At 39.0% G+C, this 20,647-nt stretch overlaps 1 protein-coding gene across 15 annotated transcripts in view; it reads right to left on the bottom strand.

Annotated features, from left to right (window-relative positions):
- The window catches only part of TEX2 (testis expressed 2), a 69,644-nt gene that overhangs the window by 24,394 nt on the left and 24,603 nt on the right, over positions 1-20,647 (bottom strand). For 13 of the 15 annotated variants that reach the window (XR_007507412.1, XR_007507414.1, XR_007507413.1 and 10 more), the window contains one exon: positions 5,617-7,271. Coding sequence is in view for 12 of the 15 variants with exons in the window: in XM_049811608.1 (XP_049667565.1) it covers positions 5,617-7,271 (1,655 nt within the window). In the remaining 3 variants the exon portion in view is untranslated. Of the gene's footprint in view, positions 1-5,616; positions 7,272-7,825; positions 10,450-13,284; positions 13,334-20,647 lie in introns of those variants that run through there. The other 2 variants (XM_049811609.1, XM_049811610.1) reach the window with 2 other exon arrangements.

Below are 20,647 nucleotides of genomic sequence, written 5' to 3' on the forward strand. Positions count from 1 at the left end.
ACACTGAAGTCTGGAGCCTGCAGCCGGGCAAATGTACAGACAAAAATTTGCTGCCTCCAAAGTTTACTGCTGCCTTCTGCAAGGCAGTTCAGCCAAAGACGACAGAAGCTGGCACAAAGAGAAAGGGATACTTGGAAAGTGGATCTGTATATGAAACTTGGCCACACAAACCCTTTCTATAACTGTAATAAGCTATACTTCTATTTTCAGTAGGAGGGTTGGAAACCTCCAGGTACGTCTGGTACCCAAGAAGGAAGGTCAGAGTATACTTGAAGTTTCCTTAACATCCTGCTGGAGATGGAACCGGCTGGAGTTTTCTGATGCCAGCACTTGAGCTGAGCAGAGGGCATGTAGCAATGAAAACAAGGCGTGATTTACACATAATTCTCATAACAAATACACATAGGTACCATAGTACAAAGTAAAAATCCATGAACATAGATCCAAAGATGAAAAGCTGAGAGTTGAGACATGAATACCTTGGGACACGCATCAGATGCACAAACTTTGCTATACCTTCTCAGCAGCTATACAACTGTTATCCAACACTCTTAGAGTCATGTTTAATTTCATCCCTACAGCACATACCGAGATGCCACAGTCACAGCTGTGATAAAAACATGCGAGGACCAGCCCAGGTTAAGTGACTTAACCAAGCCCAGCGAACAGGGGTCTGAATTCATCCATATGTCATCCACTAGACCAGCAACTTTCCTATCACATTTCTTCTGTAACAGTGCCAGTACCAGCCTTTCTGCCAGAAGATTTCCTTAATCTACACAACTAAACAGCAGAGGCAAGGCCCTTTTGAAGATTGCCACCTTCTTCCCAGCAGCAGCAAGACACACTGAATTTAAAGGCCAAAAATAAACAAAACAGAATCTCTGCTTCCTCAGTTTGTATATTCCCGCTTCTCTTTCAGCATTCAGGAGCCTTGGAAAGTCCCACCTGCTTTACTGATTCCCTACCATGCGCCCAGGCTTTCCACTTCAAACAAACGGATTAGCTCTATAATCTGCCAAACACACAATTCTCAAACCCTGTACTGCCGCCTCCCTTGCTCAGTCTATGTAACAAACCCAACTGAAGTGCAAACGCTGCTTCCCATAGCACAACCATCAGGATATAAGCGACTGAAGAACCTGTCCAAGACTTTTAACGATGATTTTCGGCTGCCTAAGGTACTGAGCATTCAAAATCTAGAACAACAGATTTACCACCTAAAACAGCAGCCTACATAGCAATTTCTACACAGGGAAGAGATTGGCTGCTTCATGTATATTTGAGGCATAGCCCAAAAACCAAAAGATACAGAAGTTCAACTTCAAATATGTGGGGTTTTATTTTAAGACAGCAACTAGCCAACAGTCAGGCTGAGAGAGATATTGCATTACTACAAACCCTCCTTGTAAGTAAATTTTCAGTTTCCCAATTTCTAAGGATGCACTGTTTCCTTTTTGCACTCAACTTTCAAGTTACTTTGTAACACAGAGAAACATTGCATGGCTGAGAGTGAAATGTTAGTACTTCACCAAATGATGATTCCTTACTCTGTTAGTGAATCTGGAAGTGTGTGCCAGCTGCAGGAATTTCCCCCCCCCCCATAAAACTAACTGTTAAAGGGGAAACAACACCATCTGCCTTCTCACTTCAGCGATTTTCATTTTTGTAAATTGTTTCATCTAGCATAAAAACCATTTTTGAGAAGGTTATCCAAGAAACCCCCAAATTCATTCCAAAGTTCCTGCATTTTAAGGACAATTTTAGCAGAAATTCATTCCAAAGTTCCTGCATTTTAAGGACAATTTTAGCAGAAATACCTCCACCCCTTTCTTTGCAAAAAGAAATTGGAACAAAAGATTCACAGCCTACGGAAACCGTTTTGCAATGCATCTGAACAGAGAAGTTGTGTTACCATAACGTGCTAGCAACAGACAAATTTTCCCAACTACAGAAACAACAATGGGTTTCCTTGTGTAGGAGAGGAGTGACTGTATGATGGGTCTTTTTTGTACTAGCGAAGTTGTTAAAATAAGAAATTTAGTAATTCAGGGAGGACAATGACCATAGTCATATGCTACTCTGCAGCTGCTTGCCATTTACACTGATCCTGTGATCTCCATTTACAAAGGTCAGCAGTGGCTCTGAATTCACAGCTGAAATTAGGAGAAAGTGCCTCACCACCAGACTGGTAACTAACCTGAAAAAGTATCCGGTTAGAATACTGGGCAGCATGACTTTTATAGCAAGGGTCACAGTTACTATTCAAAAACCCATACATGCACCAGCAGGATTTGGCCTGTTTGTCAGACGGCAGAGACTGAACCGGCTTTCAGAGTGCAGCACGTCACAGTGCTATCAACTATACCGGCCCTACAGGGAACACACCTGTCTATGGAACACAAGCATTTGCATAAAACAGCTTTAAAAGGCCCACCCTGGTTCCACCTGGAACTGCAAAAGATCCTTACGAAGGACCCTGAGGGCTGGGGGCACAGAGCAGGTCTGCAAGTTAAATAAAAATCATTACTTCTATGATATTTTCAAATATGTAAGTAAAAGAATCAATGAGTCAACTTCATAATACAAGCCCAAGTCTGGATTAAGACTGTCCCCAGAGTTTCTTAGTGATATTAACAGATTGATTAATATCCATTATCATTAAATGATATAATCAAATGCTCCAGCACTGAAATTCTTGAAAGACTGCTGATCACTCAAATCACACTAATTGTATTAGTATCCCTCTCATTACCACTATTTTATAATAATTCAATAGTGTTCTGCTTGATAAATGAGGAAAATTGTAGTGCAGTTTTTTGAGCTTTTATTAACAGGGAATCTAAAGACACAAAAAAAGTCTAAAGTGGGCAGAAGTAACCACCACCTTAACTGGGAAACACATTTGTCTGCCAGAGGCCACTATCAAACATGAAACCCCTTGGGTGATATTCAGGAACAGCATGCTGGTAAAAAACCTCCTCTTTCTGTACAGCTGTGACTCAAAAAGCTTCATTTCTCTAGCAGGCACTGCCAACAGTCTTCTCATGAAAGTTCTTTCTAATGGAAAAAGTAAATTCATCATTTCCATTTTAGTTGTTACTTAAAACCTTTTGTATCAGCCAGCACAACACAAGGGAATGCACACTTGAGAAAGTCAATAAGGAAGTTAGAAAAGACTAATACACTAATGAAGAAAAAAAAATGCGGGCAGAGAAAAAAAGGAAAAGTAAGCTAGAGAACTGAAGACTAAGTGAATAAGAAGATAAGAAATCATACACTGAAGATGCAGGGGGGGTTGTGTGCATTTGGGGGGGGGAGGCGAGGGGGGAGTGTTCTCCCTTCAATACCAAAGACATTTGAGTGAAATAAGTACAGAAATCTACAGAAGCACACACCAACAAGCACAACAGTATTTTATTTTTTCACATTGCAAAGGAACAATTTGGGGAGAGACAATATTAAGGTTCAGGTATTTCGGCAATTGCTATGGGGAATTTTCCACTAGTTTGTGAAACCAGGGAAATGCAAACTTCTCGGACAATATTTACATGGGGGAGAATGCACACATACTTGTACAAAAATAGCTTGACAGCAGTTTGGCAGAATCCCAACTCCTAGAGCCCCATAAAGGGATCTTACTCATAGCCTTTATCACAATAACATGAAAGCAGTCCAAGCCAGAATATAAGACCAACAAGTCCTGAAGAGAACATCTTTATGCAAGAACATCAAGTTTGATTTTACTATATTCACGTGAGTTTTGTTACAGATTAAATATTTATCTTTTTTTTTCAGAGGACCTAAACTGTACAGTGCTCATTTTGACAGAGGCAAACAGAAAATACTTGTATGAGGGGGGAATAATAACATGCAATCTTCTAAATCACATTATATAATGTTCCACTAAAATATGGGCACTGAGCTGGTTTTTAAACTCCTGAAGCATTAAAAAGCCCTAATAAGGACAATTACTTTGTGTGTTAATGAGTGCAAGAAATACTTATCAGGTCATACAAAACAATGTACATTCATACAGACTTCTCTGCACAGTTCATTTCTTGCCTACAGCCATTCTCATAAAATGTATCTCCTGGATAAAAGGATTAAAATATAGTTTAAAGGTTCCTGAACAACACCTAACACCTCAAAGAGCCATCTTCACACCAGCCAACAACAAGTGTCAGGATCTTTACCAGCTTTCAAGTATCAAGCCAAATTTATATGAAGGGTCTCAGCACCCACTTAACAAGGACAGAATTTAAAGTTTGTCAACATTTGTACATGTAAGCAGCAGGTAAATCATTTGGGTAGACAGGATTGTTCAGTCTGCATTCACAACAGCAAATCAAGACCACAACTCATAACATTCAAGAAAAACAGGGAACACCAAGGTAGCATCAGGGCTGGGCATGCAATCGCTGCCTGTATCCAGCAAAAGTTGGCTTTTATACCCCATTTCTCTAACTTTTCAGTTACCTGAAGATAGATGAGATTAGCTATCAATACACTATAGATGCTACAGCATATAACCAATACTGCATGAATTTAAATTCATACAACCTTTGTGTTGTTATACAACTGGAGATGCACCTTCAGAAAGTTCAGGATGGATTTAATATTTAGACAAATACAAGAAAGCATTCACAAATACTCTGATAAGCAAGTGATATCAAGTGCAGGTTGTACCACTATCATTCTGAAATGCTTCTGTTGCACATCAGAAACTACTAGATGCTTTATTGTTAAGAATTGGGAAAATATTATTTTAATTCATCACAGATGGAGATTAGGAGAGGCAGGATAGGGACAAGGAAGAAGCACAAAGCCACTGAAGTAACTGAGTGGTTGTACGGATCACAATTGGACAGACAGCAATGTGCCAGGCATATGAACCGACAGCAACTTGCAGTATCCGAACAAGAAGTGGAGATGGAGAAGGGCAAAGATGAGGAAGGATAAATCTTCTAAGAGCTTGATTTAAACCCAGTTCTCAGGCACACGTTTTACTGAACTGTAATCCGTATTATACAGTACAATATTCAAGATAGCAGCACACAGAACCACAGACATCATAACCTACGAGTATGTCCCTTTCATCACTCATTCCGTCTCCCATTCTAATTAGCTTATGTTTAAGGAGAATCCATATGCTCTCCAACTATCTATGCTTTACTTGAACACAACACTTTTGAATCTGCTTAGACTTAACAGACAAGACAGCCAAATTACTGCCTGGACAGTAAAATACCCCAGAAACAAAATATATCTCACAAGATGCAGCTTCAAGCACAAATGCTATTTTACACGCTGAACTCTGACACTACTTGCTCTCAGTAGTTCAGCTGGATCATTTCAAATCCATCAGCAAAACTATTTGCCCTTTTACTTTTGAAGCAATTCTGGTTTTCTACTAATCCTTAAGGACACTGAAGTCTTACATATTCTTGGGTACTAAACCATTTGTGCCCCTGCCAAAGCCGCCTTACCCTAAAACAATACTCTATTTACAAATGGGGATAATTCAGCTCATTTACACCTTCAGAATAAATCTAGTTTACTACTTCTACCCAAAATAATGCACACAGACACACACACAAAGTGCCGTGACCTCACCTTCAATATTTCAGGTTCTTTGATGTCTAGAGCTCCTGTATTCCATTGCTTTGTCATACTTCTATGCAATTTGAGATATTCAGGAGTACGTGGAGTAAGAAGCCAAATCACACAGACAGCCATCATAAATCCAACGGCCATTCCAAATAAGAGTCCACTTAAGTAGCCAGGGAGAGGGATAATAAAGTAAGCATAGACCAACAGTGTTAAGAAGTATAAAGTTTTCACTGGTATTTTAGGCTCTTGCACATATGGATTATTTTCATCTTCACTACTGAGCATAGTACCGTCTTCCTCAGTCATCTCTGGATTGAGCAAAGTTTCGGTAGGTTTATCAGGTTTGCTTTCATCCTCTAGCAAGGAAAAGTCTTCCGAATACAGTTCACAAAACTCCTCATCCTCTCTGCTTGCTAGCGCAGACAATGAACATTTTTCAAGTACAAGTGAAGTTTTCAAACTCACGTCCTTTGTGCTTGCAGACTGAGAGCTTTTGGTCTCTGTCTCTTTTGCATGTTCCTCAGCCACTTTTGACTGATCGTTCTTATTCAGGTTAGAGTCACTTCCATAGAAGTCCCCTTCAGAATCACATTCTTCTTCCTTAATGCTGTAGTTGTTATTGCTTTCCAAATGGCCATTCAAACTGGAAAGGTTTGAGAGTTCTGAAGCACTTGAAGATAAGGCTTTGGGCCTGTGGCTACTACTTTCATCACCCATTATTTTACTGAGCAGCTGAAAAGGCTCGTAGATTACTTCAGAAAGGCGTCTTTTAGTATCTTCAATTTTAGCCTCCATTTCAGGTACTTTAAAAAAGGAACGAGTGTCAGAGGGAGATGTTAATGGAGATGAGGGGGCAGTTTTAGAATCACCACCTGTAGCTCGAGGCTGAGTGAACTGTTTGAACAGATGCAAGTTCAGTTTTGAGTCAGGTGGCCTGTAAGACACAGCTTCAGATTCTTGTTTAGAAGTGTCTGTAGACAGAGATTTCACTAAGGTTTTCATTAACTGTCTATGTCGCATCGGTGGGGTGGGTTCTTTTGGTTCCACATCTGTTGAAAGGGACTTGACTAAACCCTTAAAAGGTTTTGAACTAGAAACTGTGGATGATCCACTAGAGCACACAACTGATCTGGAAGGGGATGAGGATGGGGAAGAAGACAGGCTGGATTTCTGTTCCACAGGTGGTGGTGCACCTGATAAGCTAACTGTATGACAGGAGTGTGATGATGGAGACAGGACTAGTGGCACTGCACTGAATACTTGGGATGTGGAAGGAGAATCCAACAGCTTTACAGTCTCTGCAGTTGGCAGAACTGCAGGTGATGAGGAGAGTAGCGATGCAGAGTTGGCCACGTTAAGCGAGGTAGCTGGACCAGAAAAATCATGGCCGGTATGCTCAAAGCAGAGGTCTTCCTTGGCTTCAAGTGCTGTTACAATGCTTTGGTCATCTAGTTCCTCATCAAAAAATTCCTTAAACTCCTCTTCCTCCTCTTCTTCCTCCTTCCCAAATGCAGAGAAATGAATAGTGATGGTTTCTCTGGAGACAGATCGTTGGACCTGCACTTTTGGTGCTGACTGCTTTGAGGACATGTCACCAGTTTTCTCTGCATGGCTACTGTTCTGACTTGTCATTGCAGGTCCCAGAGATGTGTCAGAGTCTGTGAAGAAAATTTAATACTATGTTAAATGCATTTTTTCCCCCCTCTAAACATCCTTATTTTCAAGCGTTAAGCCAAACACAAGAGACAGGTTAAAAATTTAAACACACTGGACATTCTTCATCTCACTGGATTTAAAGCTGTCTAGTCAAATCATGGACTGTTGCTAAAGAAAATGACTGTAGATTTCTTTCATTGCAAAAAACACATCTATATTTTAGTGAATATCCCCTTCACACCTGCTTAACTACCTCATTCTTAGTATCATTGAATGTAAGAACAGATTCAAAGACAGACAAGGAGAAAAACATGCTTAGGACACTTGGCAATCATGGATAGGAACAGAGAGCATTACCAGACCCTCTCAGATGATCCTGAAGGTAGAGTCTGACACAATTTGAGGTAGGAAAAAAAAAAAAAAAAAAAAAACCACATAAAAAACAACAAGCAGAAGATATTTATGTTCAAAATTACAGATCTAGTACTGTTTGCTAGTTAATATAGCACATAGCACAAAATGGCAATATTAAGAAGTGCCATGCTGTTAAAATTACCTTCAAATGTTCTGAAATTATAGTTCATCTCTGATGCGCCACCTTCCTATTTTCCCCACTAGATGCACTTCTGAGTTCCAGAAGCCCCATCCCACGCCAGCACACTGAAATTCTTCACTCCCAACTCTGAGTTCCTTCCACATACAGTAATTAATGCTTTCTATCTCCTCTAAGTAAAGCAAATTTGAAAGTCAAAGCAAGGTCAGAAATACGTAAAAGTCTTCATGTGTGGGACAGCAACTTCCCTTGTATACTTATTTGAACTGGTCTATAGGAAGTAGAGTTTTAAATTGTATTTTATCACGTGTGTTATCATGGTTTATGGTTGGATTCAATGACCTTAAGGGTCTTTTCCAACCTAAATGATTCTATGATTCTATGTAGTCTTTGTCTTTCCAGATTTTGCAAGCTATGGAAAAATGATCAGGATACACAATAGTCCAATAATTGCAAGCAAAACAAAGCCAAATTGGACAGAACTTAATTTTGAAAGTTATCCTCCTGAATTCAGGACTAGACACCCTTTACAAATGTATTTTAGCAGAACCCCATTACAGCAAGATGAAGTAGCTTCAAACCCTTCAATAATGGACAGTATCAAACTAACTTGTCAAAAAAGCACAAGTCAGACTTCTGCAGATACAGCACGTTTGAGATCTATCTCAGATAACATATATACCCAGAGAATTTATTATTGCTAGCAGCTTTACTGTAAGAATGTTTACACTTCAGCAGAGGCAACTGTTCTTCTCACTGATAAAGCAATAGCACTTTTTGAAAATACTGATCTCTGATCACATCAGTGCACATAAGCTGCTTATGCGATAGATACACTCACATACGCGCCTTTCACATCAATTATATCTACATGTTATTTCAAGCATTTTATTGACCCATGAAAGTGGACTTAGCATATATTTACATGGAGGAGAAATACCACACATTTAAACCAAGGCACTGGTGACCGTACACAAAGATGGATCAGGAATTACAAGATTAGCTCTGCCTTCCTGGCCGTGAGGCAGCACTTCATCTTCATTGTCACGGCAGCAAGTTTACCACTTCGGTAACTGAATTATTTTTCAGAAGCTGTTAAAATGCTGTAATCAAACTGTCAAGCTGAATTAATGAGAGGCCTTTGCTGACGTTTAAAGAGCAGTTCAGAAGAATGATTATATGGTGGTGAAGAAATGTGCACTTCACAAACAGTTGTGATATCAGATTGTACTATCCAGCAAGCCAGTGCCACCTGTTTGCCATCATCTTCCTACTAAAGGCTGCAGCCCTTTACACTTGCTAATGGAGCTGTTCATGTAAACATTTTTTAACCTGTCAGTAAAGTCAACTGGGTTAAACACTTTACAATAGCAGATCTCTGCTATCCAGCTTACCCAGTAATGTTGGAACAGAAGTGAATATCTGTCCACAACTTCCTACTCACTATAACTGTCCATTTTATGGCTCCTAAATTGTTGACTAGTTTATTCCTTGCTTCTTCTAGCATTCGTGTGCTTGCCAATCAGATCGTACAGAAGGAGCTGGACTCCATCCTGCTTCATGCAAAGCCTCCAGAAATTTTAATTTCAGTTTTCAGTCCCAGTTCTGCTGTATACATCAGGGAGCCAGTTTGGGTTCAAAGAACCAAAAGAAGCTTTCAGAACCTGGTGACGCTTTCACTCGATATCTAACCATTTTTCTGACAAACTGCTTAAGAATCAAAATTCTGCCTCAAGATTAGGTTCTGGCTTCAGCTTTTATCATGGAACTGTTTTCTTTTGTCCTCCCCAAAATCCATCTCACATATCAAAGTCTAAGTATTAAATGGAGAACTTGCTTTCAGTGATGGAGGTGTAATCTCCAGCCCACTTAGGACTCAGCAGATTGTAACCTTTCCTGCCAAATCTGTGGGTCAAGTAGTTATTTACCCCAATAGTAAGAACTCTCAGTTATTCAGAAGTTTAGATATGCATTTATCAGTCACATGTGTATATAGCTTGGTGAATGTTACAGTTGGTAAGAAACTTGGTCTTTCGTCTCCCTGTTGGATTAGCACACTTGGGAACTGCATCATATAGAATCCATGCTTCCTATGGACATAGTTCCAGTTCATGTAGTTCAGACTGCAAATTTCCCAATTATTTTAGACAAATGCACCTGAATTCATTTTGGAGAGGGAAAAAAAATACTACTGGACAAGACACGTATCCAACCCTACTTCCATTTCCCTAGTGCTAGTCCATCAGCTAACACATATCTCTAACATTTTGCGCCAGTTGTGAAATTGCAAGACTACCAAACTAAAATTTGAAAGTACAAAAAACCCTATACCTCTTCCAGGTCATTGAGCCATTACAACACTATACACTAAGGAAGGAAAAAAAAAAAAAAAAAAAAAAGAAAAAAAACAACAAAAAAACCCACACAAGAGCTGCACTTGCACACAATGCTGTTGGCATCAGCTTAAAATGTCTGACCCTTTCTCTTCTGCCCACTCAGCACTAACCGTGTATCAATAATCTAGCAACACAGGAGAAAAAAAATTAACTACTCTTCCCACCCCCAAATAACATTTCTAGTGTGTTATTTTTGATCAGCAAGAAATTCATGGTTTCGATTAGCTCTTTAGCACACTATGTTTACACTGTACAGTTAATTACCTTGTGTTTAAACACCAGTTGCCATGTTGTGCTAATGCAGTGCTAATTACCTGAAACAGATGAAGTTTACTTGCACACACCAAATGAACTGAAAAATGATTTTACTGCTTACTGAACGAGCAACTTCTTTTTAACATCATGATTAATGAGTTAAATAGAAAGGAAGGAAATTCTTGATTAGCCAATATTTGCCTACCCTTAAACATGTTACTATACCATGAATTATGTCTTATAAAAGCACATTCTTAAATTAGCACTATCAACAGGGCAGCAGCAGAACATTGACATAATCCAACTGCTTGCACTTTGGCATCGTCAGCCCGTGACATACAAGATAACTCTGTAGTATCCAATGCCCTCAACGTCTGGCCCAAGTGACATTTCAGTTGAGGGGACTGGTTTCCAGGAACAACCATTTCTATTTTGGCAAATAATAATTTTTAGTCTTCTTTGATCTTGCTGGAACTTTCTGAATCAATCCTGTTTATAGGCTGGTTCTGCTATAAGCAGTTCATGATTTTCCCAAGCACAGCTGTTCAAAGCTGTATCTTCTATCAAATTTTCAAACAACTGGTACCTTAAAAAAAGTGTACAACACAGGAGAAATATTGTAATGCTATTTACCTAAGACAGCACATGTGTTTTGGCCCACAGCAGATATTTCATTACAAGCATTCTGAATATCAATTGGGATTACAACAGTAGCACTCTCTCTACATTATTCCAAGCTTTTAACAACTCTAACCCGTTTCAACACATCAGATATCCTACTGAGAGCTATTTCTCCCCCCAACACAGGATAGGGGAGATTTTCCCCTGCTCTGGGCAGGCCCACGTTTCCCATCCATTCCTGAGCATAATTTCTCTTTCCTATTGTGAAGGATTTGCAGATTTTTTTCCAAAGTAGATGTTGAGAAGCTTTTCCATAACAAATACAACAATAACATCCCTGACTTCTTCCTCTGCTACCACTACTGACAGCTCTTCCACTAGGTGTTCAGTTTTGATAACAAAGATATTTCATCAGGTTCTTGAACCATACGTTTTTACCCCTTAAATCATTCTAACAGATTCACTTCTTACCCATTTCCAGCTACGTTTTGCTCACTCATTGCCTCCCCTTTTTCCTACTCTTCAACTCCTCTCCCAGCTGTTTGAAAACCTGGCATTCCTGGCCACCTCATTTGAAGGGGCACAACTCCAAACCGACTGTTTGCAGATTACATCTATACTTGCAGAAACATAGGTTTTCTTTGATCCTCCTTTTGAAAGCCACATTGTCACAACCTTGTCTGGCTGCCTCTTTATTTTGTTGTTGTTGTTGTTGATCCTGAAGATGTAAGGTATCAGTTTTCTTCATGTGGCAGGCCAGCCTGAATAATAAACTTAGATCCTCAGGCTTCAAATTATTCAAAACATAAACTTTTAACTGGAAGGAAAGAAGGCTGCTTGGAAAATAATTCCTTTCTCCCAAAGGTTTGAACTCTGGGTGCTTTTTCAGGGTGGAATGAGAGCACTGCCAACTAACTACTGCCACTTCCACTTCTTATGTTAAGGCACTGCACCCCCATCACCCACATAACAGCAGTTTATAATCCTTACCTAGAGGCATTGCTCTTAAAGAACAACAACAACAGGAAACAGCAAGCCAGGCGAACAGTGCACGCATGCTGCCTGGGAGTAGAAAATATTCCTCGCCCAGCCCTTCCCTACCGAGCGGCGAGACAGCAGAGCGCAGGAGCTGGGGATGTGTTTTTACGCAGATGACAACACGTCTCCACCACGCTGTGATGCACCTGCTGACGAACAGGGACGCCCAGGGAGAGACCAGGTGTTGGGCAGCGCTGGGTCAAGGCAGGCCATGATACCTTTTGTAAGTGTCACTACAGTAACATGTGTTCTTACCGACACCAGGAATGACTAATTGGGAGTGTTTATAGAAGTAGCCCAGCTCCCAAGCAATCTGTCCTTTTGCCCAACAGCATCAGCTGCCTTCTCCAGAACTGGCAAACTGTCTTCTTTTCCCGGCAGTGGACAAACACACACCCCAGCCTTCTTCAGCCTAGCTCCAAACACCACCTATTTCACAGCACTGAGAAAACACACACCGCACTGCAGTGCCTGTTTTGGACAACTATATTAAGAACTTCATAGATAAAGCAAAGCAATTATTTTCACATTAAGGATTCAGAAAGTGATTCAACCAATACACAAAGCAGCAAACTAGAAACTAACTTAAAAGAACAGGTCAAAGTTGCATACACCACGCTTATTTTATCCACCCATACACAGTTCAGTTTAGCCACATCTACTAATTAAGAGATATTCAGTAGAGCAATTCAATGTTTTTCATAATCATTCAGTTGGAGAAACAAGACAGATTGGGTAACTAAATTCACACATATTGCAACAGCCAGCTATTCCAATCACATTGCTATTACTTAATGCAACATCTACAGAAGGGGGAAAGGGTATGCTGTATTAGTAAAACAGCTTTCATAAAAATCTGCAGCAAGGTTCAAAACTTGTTTCAGTATTTTCCCTGCTCGTTGCTACTAAACACAGACAAAAAAAAAGTGTTTTCCACAAAACAGAAATTCCTTTCCTGCTAAGTAAAGAAAAAGCCTTACGGGTTATTAAAAAGCATTGTAATACTTTCCCCTGTACCCGTCAGTTGCGTCAGAAGAACAAGCCCTAAATGCTATTCAGGAAGCCACTAATTTGATTATCGATAATGCCACAATTTGACTTCATGCAGACTGCCATCACTGTTCAAAGGGAAAGATGTTTCTAACTACTTACATCTCTGCTTTCCCCAATAATCCTTCTGTGCCATCACTCTTTCAACAGGCACCTCCTGCTTTGGCAAACTGCCATCACCTAGACTGGGAAAAAAGCAGTTGTTCTTTAGGACTGGTGGGGCTCTTTTTATTATTTTGGGTTACTTGATAGTCATTTCCAAGTGCTGGACTGAAGACAGATATATGATTCATATTCTAAATCTATCCTCCATTTGGTAGGAAGGAGAAGTAGTGTATTTGTTTTAGACTATCATTGCAAAATCTATGTGGTGTGACAGAAGAGCTACAGAAGATCTTGTATTAACATAGACAGGAGCACCCTAACGCATTAAGCCACTGTTCCCAAACCAGGCTGTAAGTATGCCAAATGTTTCCCTGCTTGGGAATACATGCACAAGCCAATGGGATCTGAAATTCATATTTGTTCTCAGAAATTAGAGACTCCACTTGATTTATTAGAGACTCAGCCAGTATCTTCCTTCCAACACTGAGAGATACAAGATGACTGTTGCTATTCTTTACAGTTATTTAGCATAAATAACAGAGCTCTCAGAGCACCAGACAAAATTCGTCCTGTTAAGAGCTAGAAGCCTTCGTTCGTTTCAGGTCCCTCAAAACAAAGTGTGGTATTAGTGATCCTTATCAGTTACAGTCTCTATTTAAGCAATGTTTTAAATCACTGGAAGTTTACATCCCAAATAATACACTACCACTACTTCGCCACAGAAGTAGTCTAGAAAGCCAATTCCCATTTAGCCCAGAACGACCTCACTGAAGCAGAGACCACAGCTACTGGGACATTATTTGTCACAAATTTCACCTCAACCAGCAGATTTATACCATAAAAGATAAAAAAAGGATACAAAATACAAATTTCAACATCTTTTCCTATCCCCATTCAAATTTCTAATTATGACAAATTAAATTCCCCTGGCATCTCCATGAGTTAATATATTCCATGGTGAACATCTATTATTCCTTTTACATCTACTAGTCATTACTTTTAAATGAACTACATAGAAAGTCTTGGTAATTACCATCACACAAGAGCCCCATGAAATCTTTGTGTCAGAGATCTAGTTACCCAGCCTGAAGATAATACTTTAAAGCTCACTTTCCAACAGGAAGTTTTGCTTCACCTTTGAAGTTCACACAACTGGATTTGAGATACAGAGGGGGAGGAAAGAGGAACAAAACCCCAATAAAACCTCTTTTAAATCTAAGCACAGAAATGAAAAAATTTATATCAAGTACTATTAAAAAAAAATGTAGTTCAATGTGTTCAACAGAAGTCAAAACTAGGATTACAGCCAAAATAGATGATGCCACCCACTATGGACTATAGTATATACACACACCTCCCACAGCACATACCTCTAACAGAGGTGAACCAGGTTATCACAACTAAGCTGGTTAACAGCTAAAATACCTCCCATCAAGAGTTCTCTGAGGCTCATTTTAAAAAAAAAAAAAAAGATTATATTTTTGTGCAAATGCTTATAAGGCAAGAATAATCCAAGTTAAACAACCAGCATTTAAGTACGCTTAGGGATACTTAAATGAAAAATCCTAAGCAAGATTTTGAAGTACTGTCAATGAGATGATACTTTCAATGAAAACTATAAACCTATCAAAGAGACAAATAAGAAGGGTTGTTTACTTAAGTCTAGGACAGAAAGGCCTAAGAAAATTGCTATGGCAAATAAGGAGTCTTCAAAATTACTGGAATTTTTTTTTAAGACAGGCACTGCTAATAAGGTCCTTAATACAAGCTTGCATTTACGATGCTTCAAAAAGAAGCAAATTAAAATTGTTTAATGTTAGCTAAGCAAGTCTATTCTATATTAACATTTTCCCCAAAAAAACCTCAGAAAAGTCAGCTATCACATTAGTTTCTCTGCCTTCGCCAATAAAAGATTAATTTTCTTTCCTATTCTCCTTCCATGACACATCACTTACACCAAAAACTTCATAAAGCTGCACTACAGTTTAATTTTTACAAACACAAACTAAGCAGTTAAAGGTTGTCCAGAAACTCAGAAAAATCTAACTTCTTCCTATTTAATGCTTTTCTGAATACTGAAATGAAGTGATACTTATAAGAAACTGAACATTTCCCCTAAGAGAAAAAAATAAAAGTTAAAGCATAAAACAAAACATGCAATAACTCACAGAAGAACAATAAACAGTGGGTAGAGAAGAGTCACGTCACTTTGCTACATATTGTGACATACATTCTTTTAAAAACAAGAACATATAGAATCGCAAGGAGCTTTCCGCAAAGAGAATGAATCGCAGTTGCAGGACAGGCTCCTCATCCCTCTGGCCTGTTCACAGAACATTGTTCACAAAACAATGCCTGTGCTCTGCTGGACTTCAGAAGGAAGGCATGCTCCCAAAAGGACTCCAGCGAAGCAACAAGCATCAGCACTAGATTAAAAACAGAGCAGCAGCAAATCTGCTAAGTGCGAGACAGAAAACTAGCTAGCAAAACACGCCTGCGGTAGTTAGCACAGCGCTTCCAAGCTGCCAGAGCTGGGAGCTGAAGCCTGTCAGCACTGAGGCAAGAAGGACTTCTGCAGTTCAGCAAATCTGATGACATGCCTGGAGAGAGGTTGCTGCCTTGCCATCGTATCAGCGTAGCACTGCTCAATCGCTATAGGTCAGATTTTATTTTGCAACAGAACTGCTTCTCTGAAATTCAAAGGAGATGCTGGAAGAGGTATGGAGTGAGTATTGGTAATGTTAGCCCCAAGTCAAGCCCGGAAACTTGTTCTTGATGTGCAGCTCTTCAAGAGCTCAATTTCAACACAACCTCGACTAACATTTGTTTCTCAACCAACTGCAATACTACTGGTGAAGCTCCTCAATACTGAGTATTATACATGTTAGGAAAGCATTGTGAACAGAACTGTTGTAATAGCAAAAAGCTGCTTTTACCATTTGAGTCAACTCAAAGTATGATTTTTTTATTTTTTTTTCAGATTACTCACACACTTTCAATAACATACTCCTCTGCTCTTTGCAGTAGATTCAGACTGCACCAGAGTGTAATTTCACTAAAGAACATTCACTCCCAGTTGGCACAATGAGAACAAATGAAAATGCTAGCGCATTATACTTTCTCCATTCATGTGTTGTTCTCCTATGAACTACTTTATTCTTGTTTCTTTATCATTCATAATTGCAAGCAACAAGTAGCATCTTTTCCTTCCAAAACACTCAACATTAAACAGTTCTAAGGGACCTTTTAGTAGTTCCCTAATTCCCACAACAGAACAAAACAAAATAATAATAAAAAAAAAAAAACACAATCAAATCCTCCCTCTCCCCCTCCATCACAGATTTTTGAGATTTAGCCATTTCCTGTATCATATATTGCCGACTTTAAAAAGCACATTCAAATACCTATTTTTCCAGGTAACTAGTTGCTGGCATCAAAATTACCCCAAAAACTAATTTGGTCATGAGTGAGAAGAGAAATGCCCCAGAAAAACAAAGGTTTACTGACCTATATCTGAAACTCCTGCAGTAAGGGATTTAGAAGTAAATACATTAAAACCAGAGCATACTCAGAGGCAAACTTTTGTCACAGTCTAAAGCCAGCTTTTTCTACTCTTCTCTTCTAAAACTGCTATACTATCTGGCTGAAGCACTCTCTTCAGAGTGACCCTGATAAGCCAAAGGGAAGTAAAAAAAAAACACTGGTCCATTAGCAATCCTGAGCAATAAATATATAACTGCTGCGTTTGTTCTCTTTTAAAAGGGAGGAGAGACTAAATCGGAATTTGCTGGTGCTGCAGAAGTTCTGCATCTTGACAGAAAATGTTTTATTATTACAGAAATAAAACATCAAAAGCTTACACATAAATTACGTCCTATTGAGAGGGTAAATGGTGAGGTAGAATATAAAACTATGCCTCACTGTAACTCTCTCCCTCTTATCTCAGTGGAAAGAAAAAAAAAAAAAATCAACTTCCCATTAATCTGACGAAAGATTATCCAAAACCTCTGCAGATTAGTCCACAGTTGAAAATGCTGTCCGCATCACTGATTAAATTAAAGGTCACTATAAAATCTTTGGGTGAAATTTTGACTGAGTGACTTACAGAAAAGCATGTTTCCAAAATGAAGTAAAATAAGCTGCCTTGAATCCTAAATTAAAAAGGGCTTATCAGAATTGTATTACAGGCTCATTTTTCCCAACAATTCAAATGCACATCAATAAGCAAAACTGCCTACAGGTAACAAGTGAGCATTAAAGGACTTTTTTACATTCACGTTCATTTCACTAACAAAAATTTCAGTCAATATTCACAGCAGCTGAGAAGTTAAAACAACCATTATACACCTTCATATGAAAACAGCAGAAAAGATACTAAAAATAAATATGCTTGTCCACATGAAGCTAAACACGGATACACAGATGAGCAGCACCAATTAATAACTCAAACTCTAGGTCCCCATGTAGAATGTAGTTATGAAAGGTCATTAAAAAAAAGGAATGGAATCTACAGATTTACGAACCATACCCCAGAGGTATCTAACTTTTTTTTTTTCCCAGTGGATTTTCAACGATTCATCAAATCTTGTATTTCATATGTACAACCTTCATTCTAATTTCATGTTTTGCAGAGGATTAGCATGCAAGGTGCTTTAAGGCTTTTTTACCTGACAGGACAAAACATAGTACACAGTCATGGTTTCTTGATTTCTCAGAGATGTTTTCAAAATTAGAGAAGGCTGGTTTAACGAAAAAGGACTAAAGCATTTAATACTTAAAAGTATTTCGGTTTGGACAAAGCACACATCCCTAAGCAGCAAGGCAGTAACTTCAAAAAAACCCAAGCCAAAACAAACAAAACAAAACAAAAACAACAACAACAACAAACCACCAAACAAACAGCTACAGAACCATATGAACCAGTGATGCCACATATTCCAGAAAGTCACAATGGCAGAGCAGAAAAAAGGCACAGCAATGGGGAATCTTTCCACTCAACCTCTCACAGACCAACTCAGACAAGGGGAGTATCTTTGCAACACTGCACTTACTCGATGAGCCCTCTTCTCTGCCAGCAAAGTCCTCACAACTTCATACAAGCATCAGCAGGACTTTTTGCCATCCTGCATTGTCACACATTTGTGAACGTGCCTTTGCACGCATATTGGGAATGGATAGGTCAGTAGGTTTCAGCTAAAAGAAACTTCCTACATTGTTGTCTACACAAAGTTACTCACTTACACTGACATCTGTTGGGTTTTTACCAAGGTAAGTTCAGCCAGAAGCAGCAGCACATTATCTCCAGCTCTTCTAATATAGCCAGGTCAGTGCTGTTGCCTTTGCAACCACACTAGACCCTGTGAGAAGTGCAAGAAATGCAGAACTCCTTATAGAAATGTAGATGACTTCAGGTACCTAGGACCTTGGCATGCCCCAGGCAAAATGCAGTCAATTATCCAAGGATTATCTGGTTTCTGATCTTTCTCATCCCCCAGCTCTGGTGGTACTTTTCCAACTTTTGGATCCCCAGGCAGTTGGCAACAAAACAAAACAAGAACAACTAATCAAAGCAAGGCTACTTTCAGAACGTTTAAATTGTCTATGGGAAGGAGGAGTGCTATATCTGCATTTAATACAAATAAAAAAGTATTCATACCTAATTAGAAAGGTAGTTGTACTTAACACATGACAATTAATTAGCCTAAGGTACCTGAAGATACATAGCAAGTTACAACTATTGACATAGGGAACCACTGTTAGAGAGCACGTTGATTATATTTGCTTACTTCCTTCCATCTCATCTACCTAAGAAAAGCAAAAAGTGTCTTTGATAAATGCAGAAAACGCATTCCAGATAGAACAGAACAGGATTTCTCAGATGTTTTTGCAAGCATAATCCCCAGAGGGTCCAAAGGACAGAAACGCTTAAGAAAAGGTCAATAAATAGGACTTCATAACATGCAAGTCTTTTCAGAGTTGCAATTGAGTTTGAGAAGTGGTGGGTCAAAAGTAATTCAAAAGTAATTCAACCCAAAAGTTAGTCTGTTCTCCAAGGCTTTTTTTAAACAATTGTTCCTAGCACTTAGAGAGGCAATCTTGCCAATACCTGTATGCCATTCATTGAGTAGTCTTGCCTATCATTGGATTCCATGAAAAATTTATGGAGAAAGGTATTACCAGCACTTCATGCTACCTGGAAACTGCAAAGGCAAGAAACATAAATCAGCACCACACAAACAAAAAAGCTCTTCGTGATCTGATTTTGGAAGAGAATGGCTTATGGACTAGATTTCCAGACCTCTCTGAAAGCCCTGAGCAGGTAATTATGTTATTTTGAGTTTCAGTATTAGTAGGAGGGTGAGAAAAATTTTGCTTTAGCTTACCTCACTGAAGAGTAGTGTTCACACAGCACTTTGAACAAATAAGATCACACAGAATTACTAACAACTTAAAACAGCGATAGCAAAGACTAAGAACCAAGTTAAAGCAGCTGAAGAATCACATAACCCATCTTATTCTAGCAACAAGTGTGCAGAGATCATAAACTACTAATAATAGCTTCTACGCTTTAAATTCCTTTAACTTATAATTCATAGAAGGATCCATAGAAGGTTAACAAAATGTAAAGCCAACTCTGAAGAAACCTTGTCCTAAGAATAGCAGGAAAACAAAATGTCAAACTCAGAATTGGCAAGTACCAGACATCTCTCTCTGCTTAAGGCAACATTCATCTCATTTCATTCAGATTTATGTTCAATTCAAATACCTAGAAACTAAAATGCGAAAGTTCGGCAGCGTTGTAGCTTTCCAACTGGAGGATGCAGTGCAGAGTGACGAGGACAGGAGAACATCCAAGATACTGAAATTTTCCCAAGACTGAAATGGAATCTAGATGGCCCCTAACAATCTGAGTTTTTCCTATGCTAAAGACAAAGTTTTTGCTTATTAAAAAAAAAACACAAAACCAAACACACAACACAGAAACACTGTCAACCTCCATGAGCAAAGATATTATCTGAGTCCCAATTAAAAAAAACTTAGGACAGACAATGCAGACTTTCCCAGCTTCCCAACTAACTATCAAGACAAAAGGGGTCTCGGGGTTTTTACAGCTTGTCAAAAATCTTCTAGAGCCTTGCAACTGTCATATACATTTCAGTATAGTCTCTCAAAGATCAACTCTTGCATTAAAGAGTGGTTTAAGCATTTTATGATTAAAAATACTGGACTATGAGAGAGACAGACACAAAAAAAACCCACTCAAGTGCACAGGGCTGAAGCAACCATAAAATTCCTAGTCATTCTATTACAGTACATTCAAATATTTTACAAAATCCACAAAAGTATTAAGGCAAAAGAA

The sequence above is a fragment of the Accipiter gentilis genome, chromosome 10 (genome assembly GCF_929443795.1).
Source record: "Accipiter gentilis chromosome 10, bAccGen1.1, whole genome shotgun sequence".
Classification (NCBI taxonomy): Eukaryota; Metazoa; Chordata; class Aves; order Accipitriformes; family Accipitridae; genus Astur; species Astur gentilis.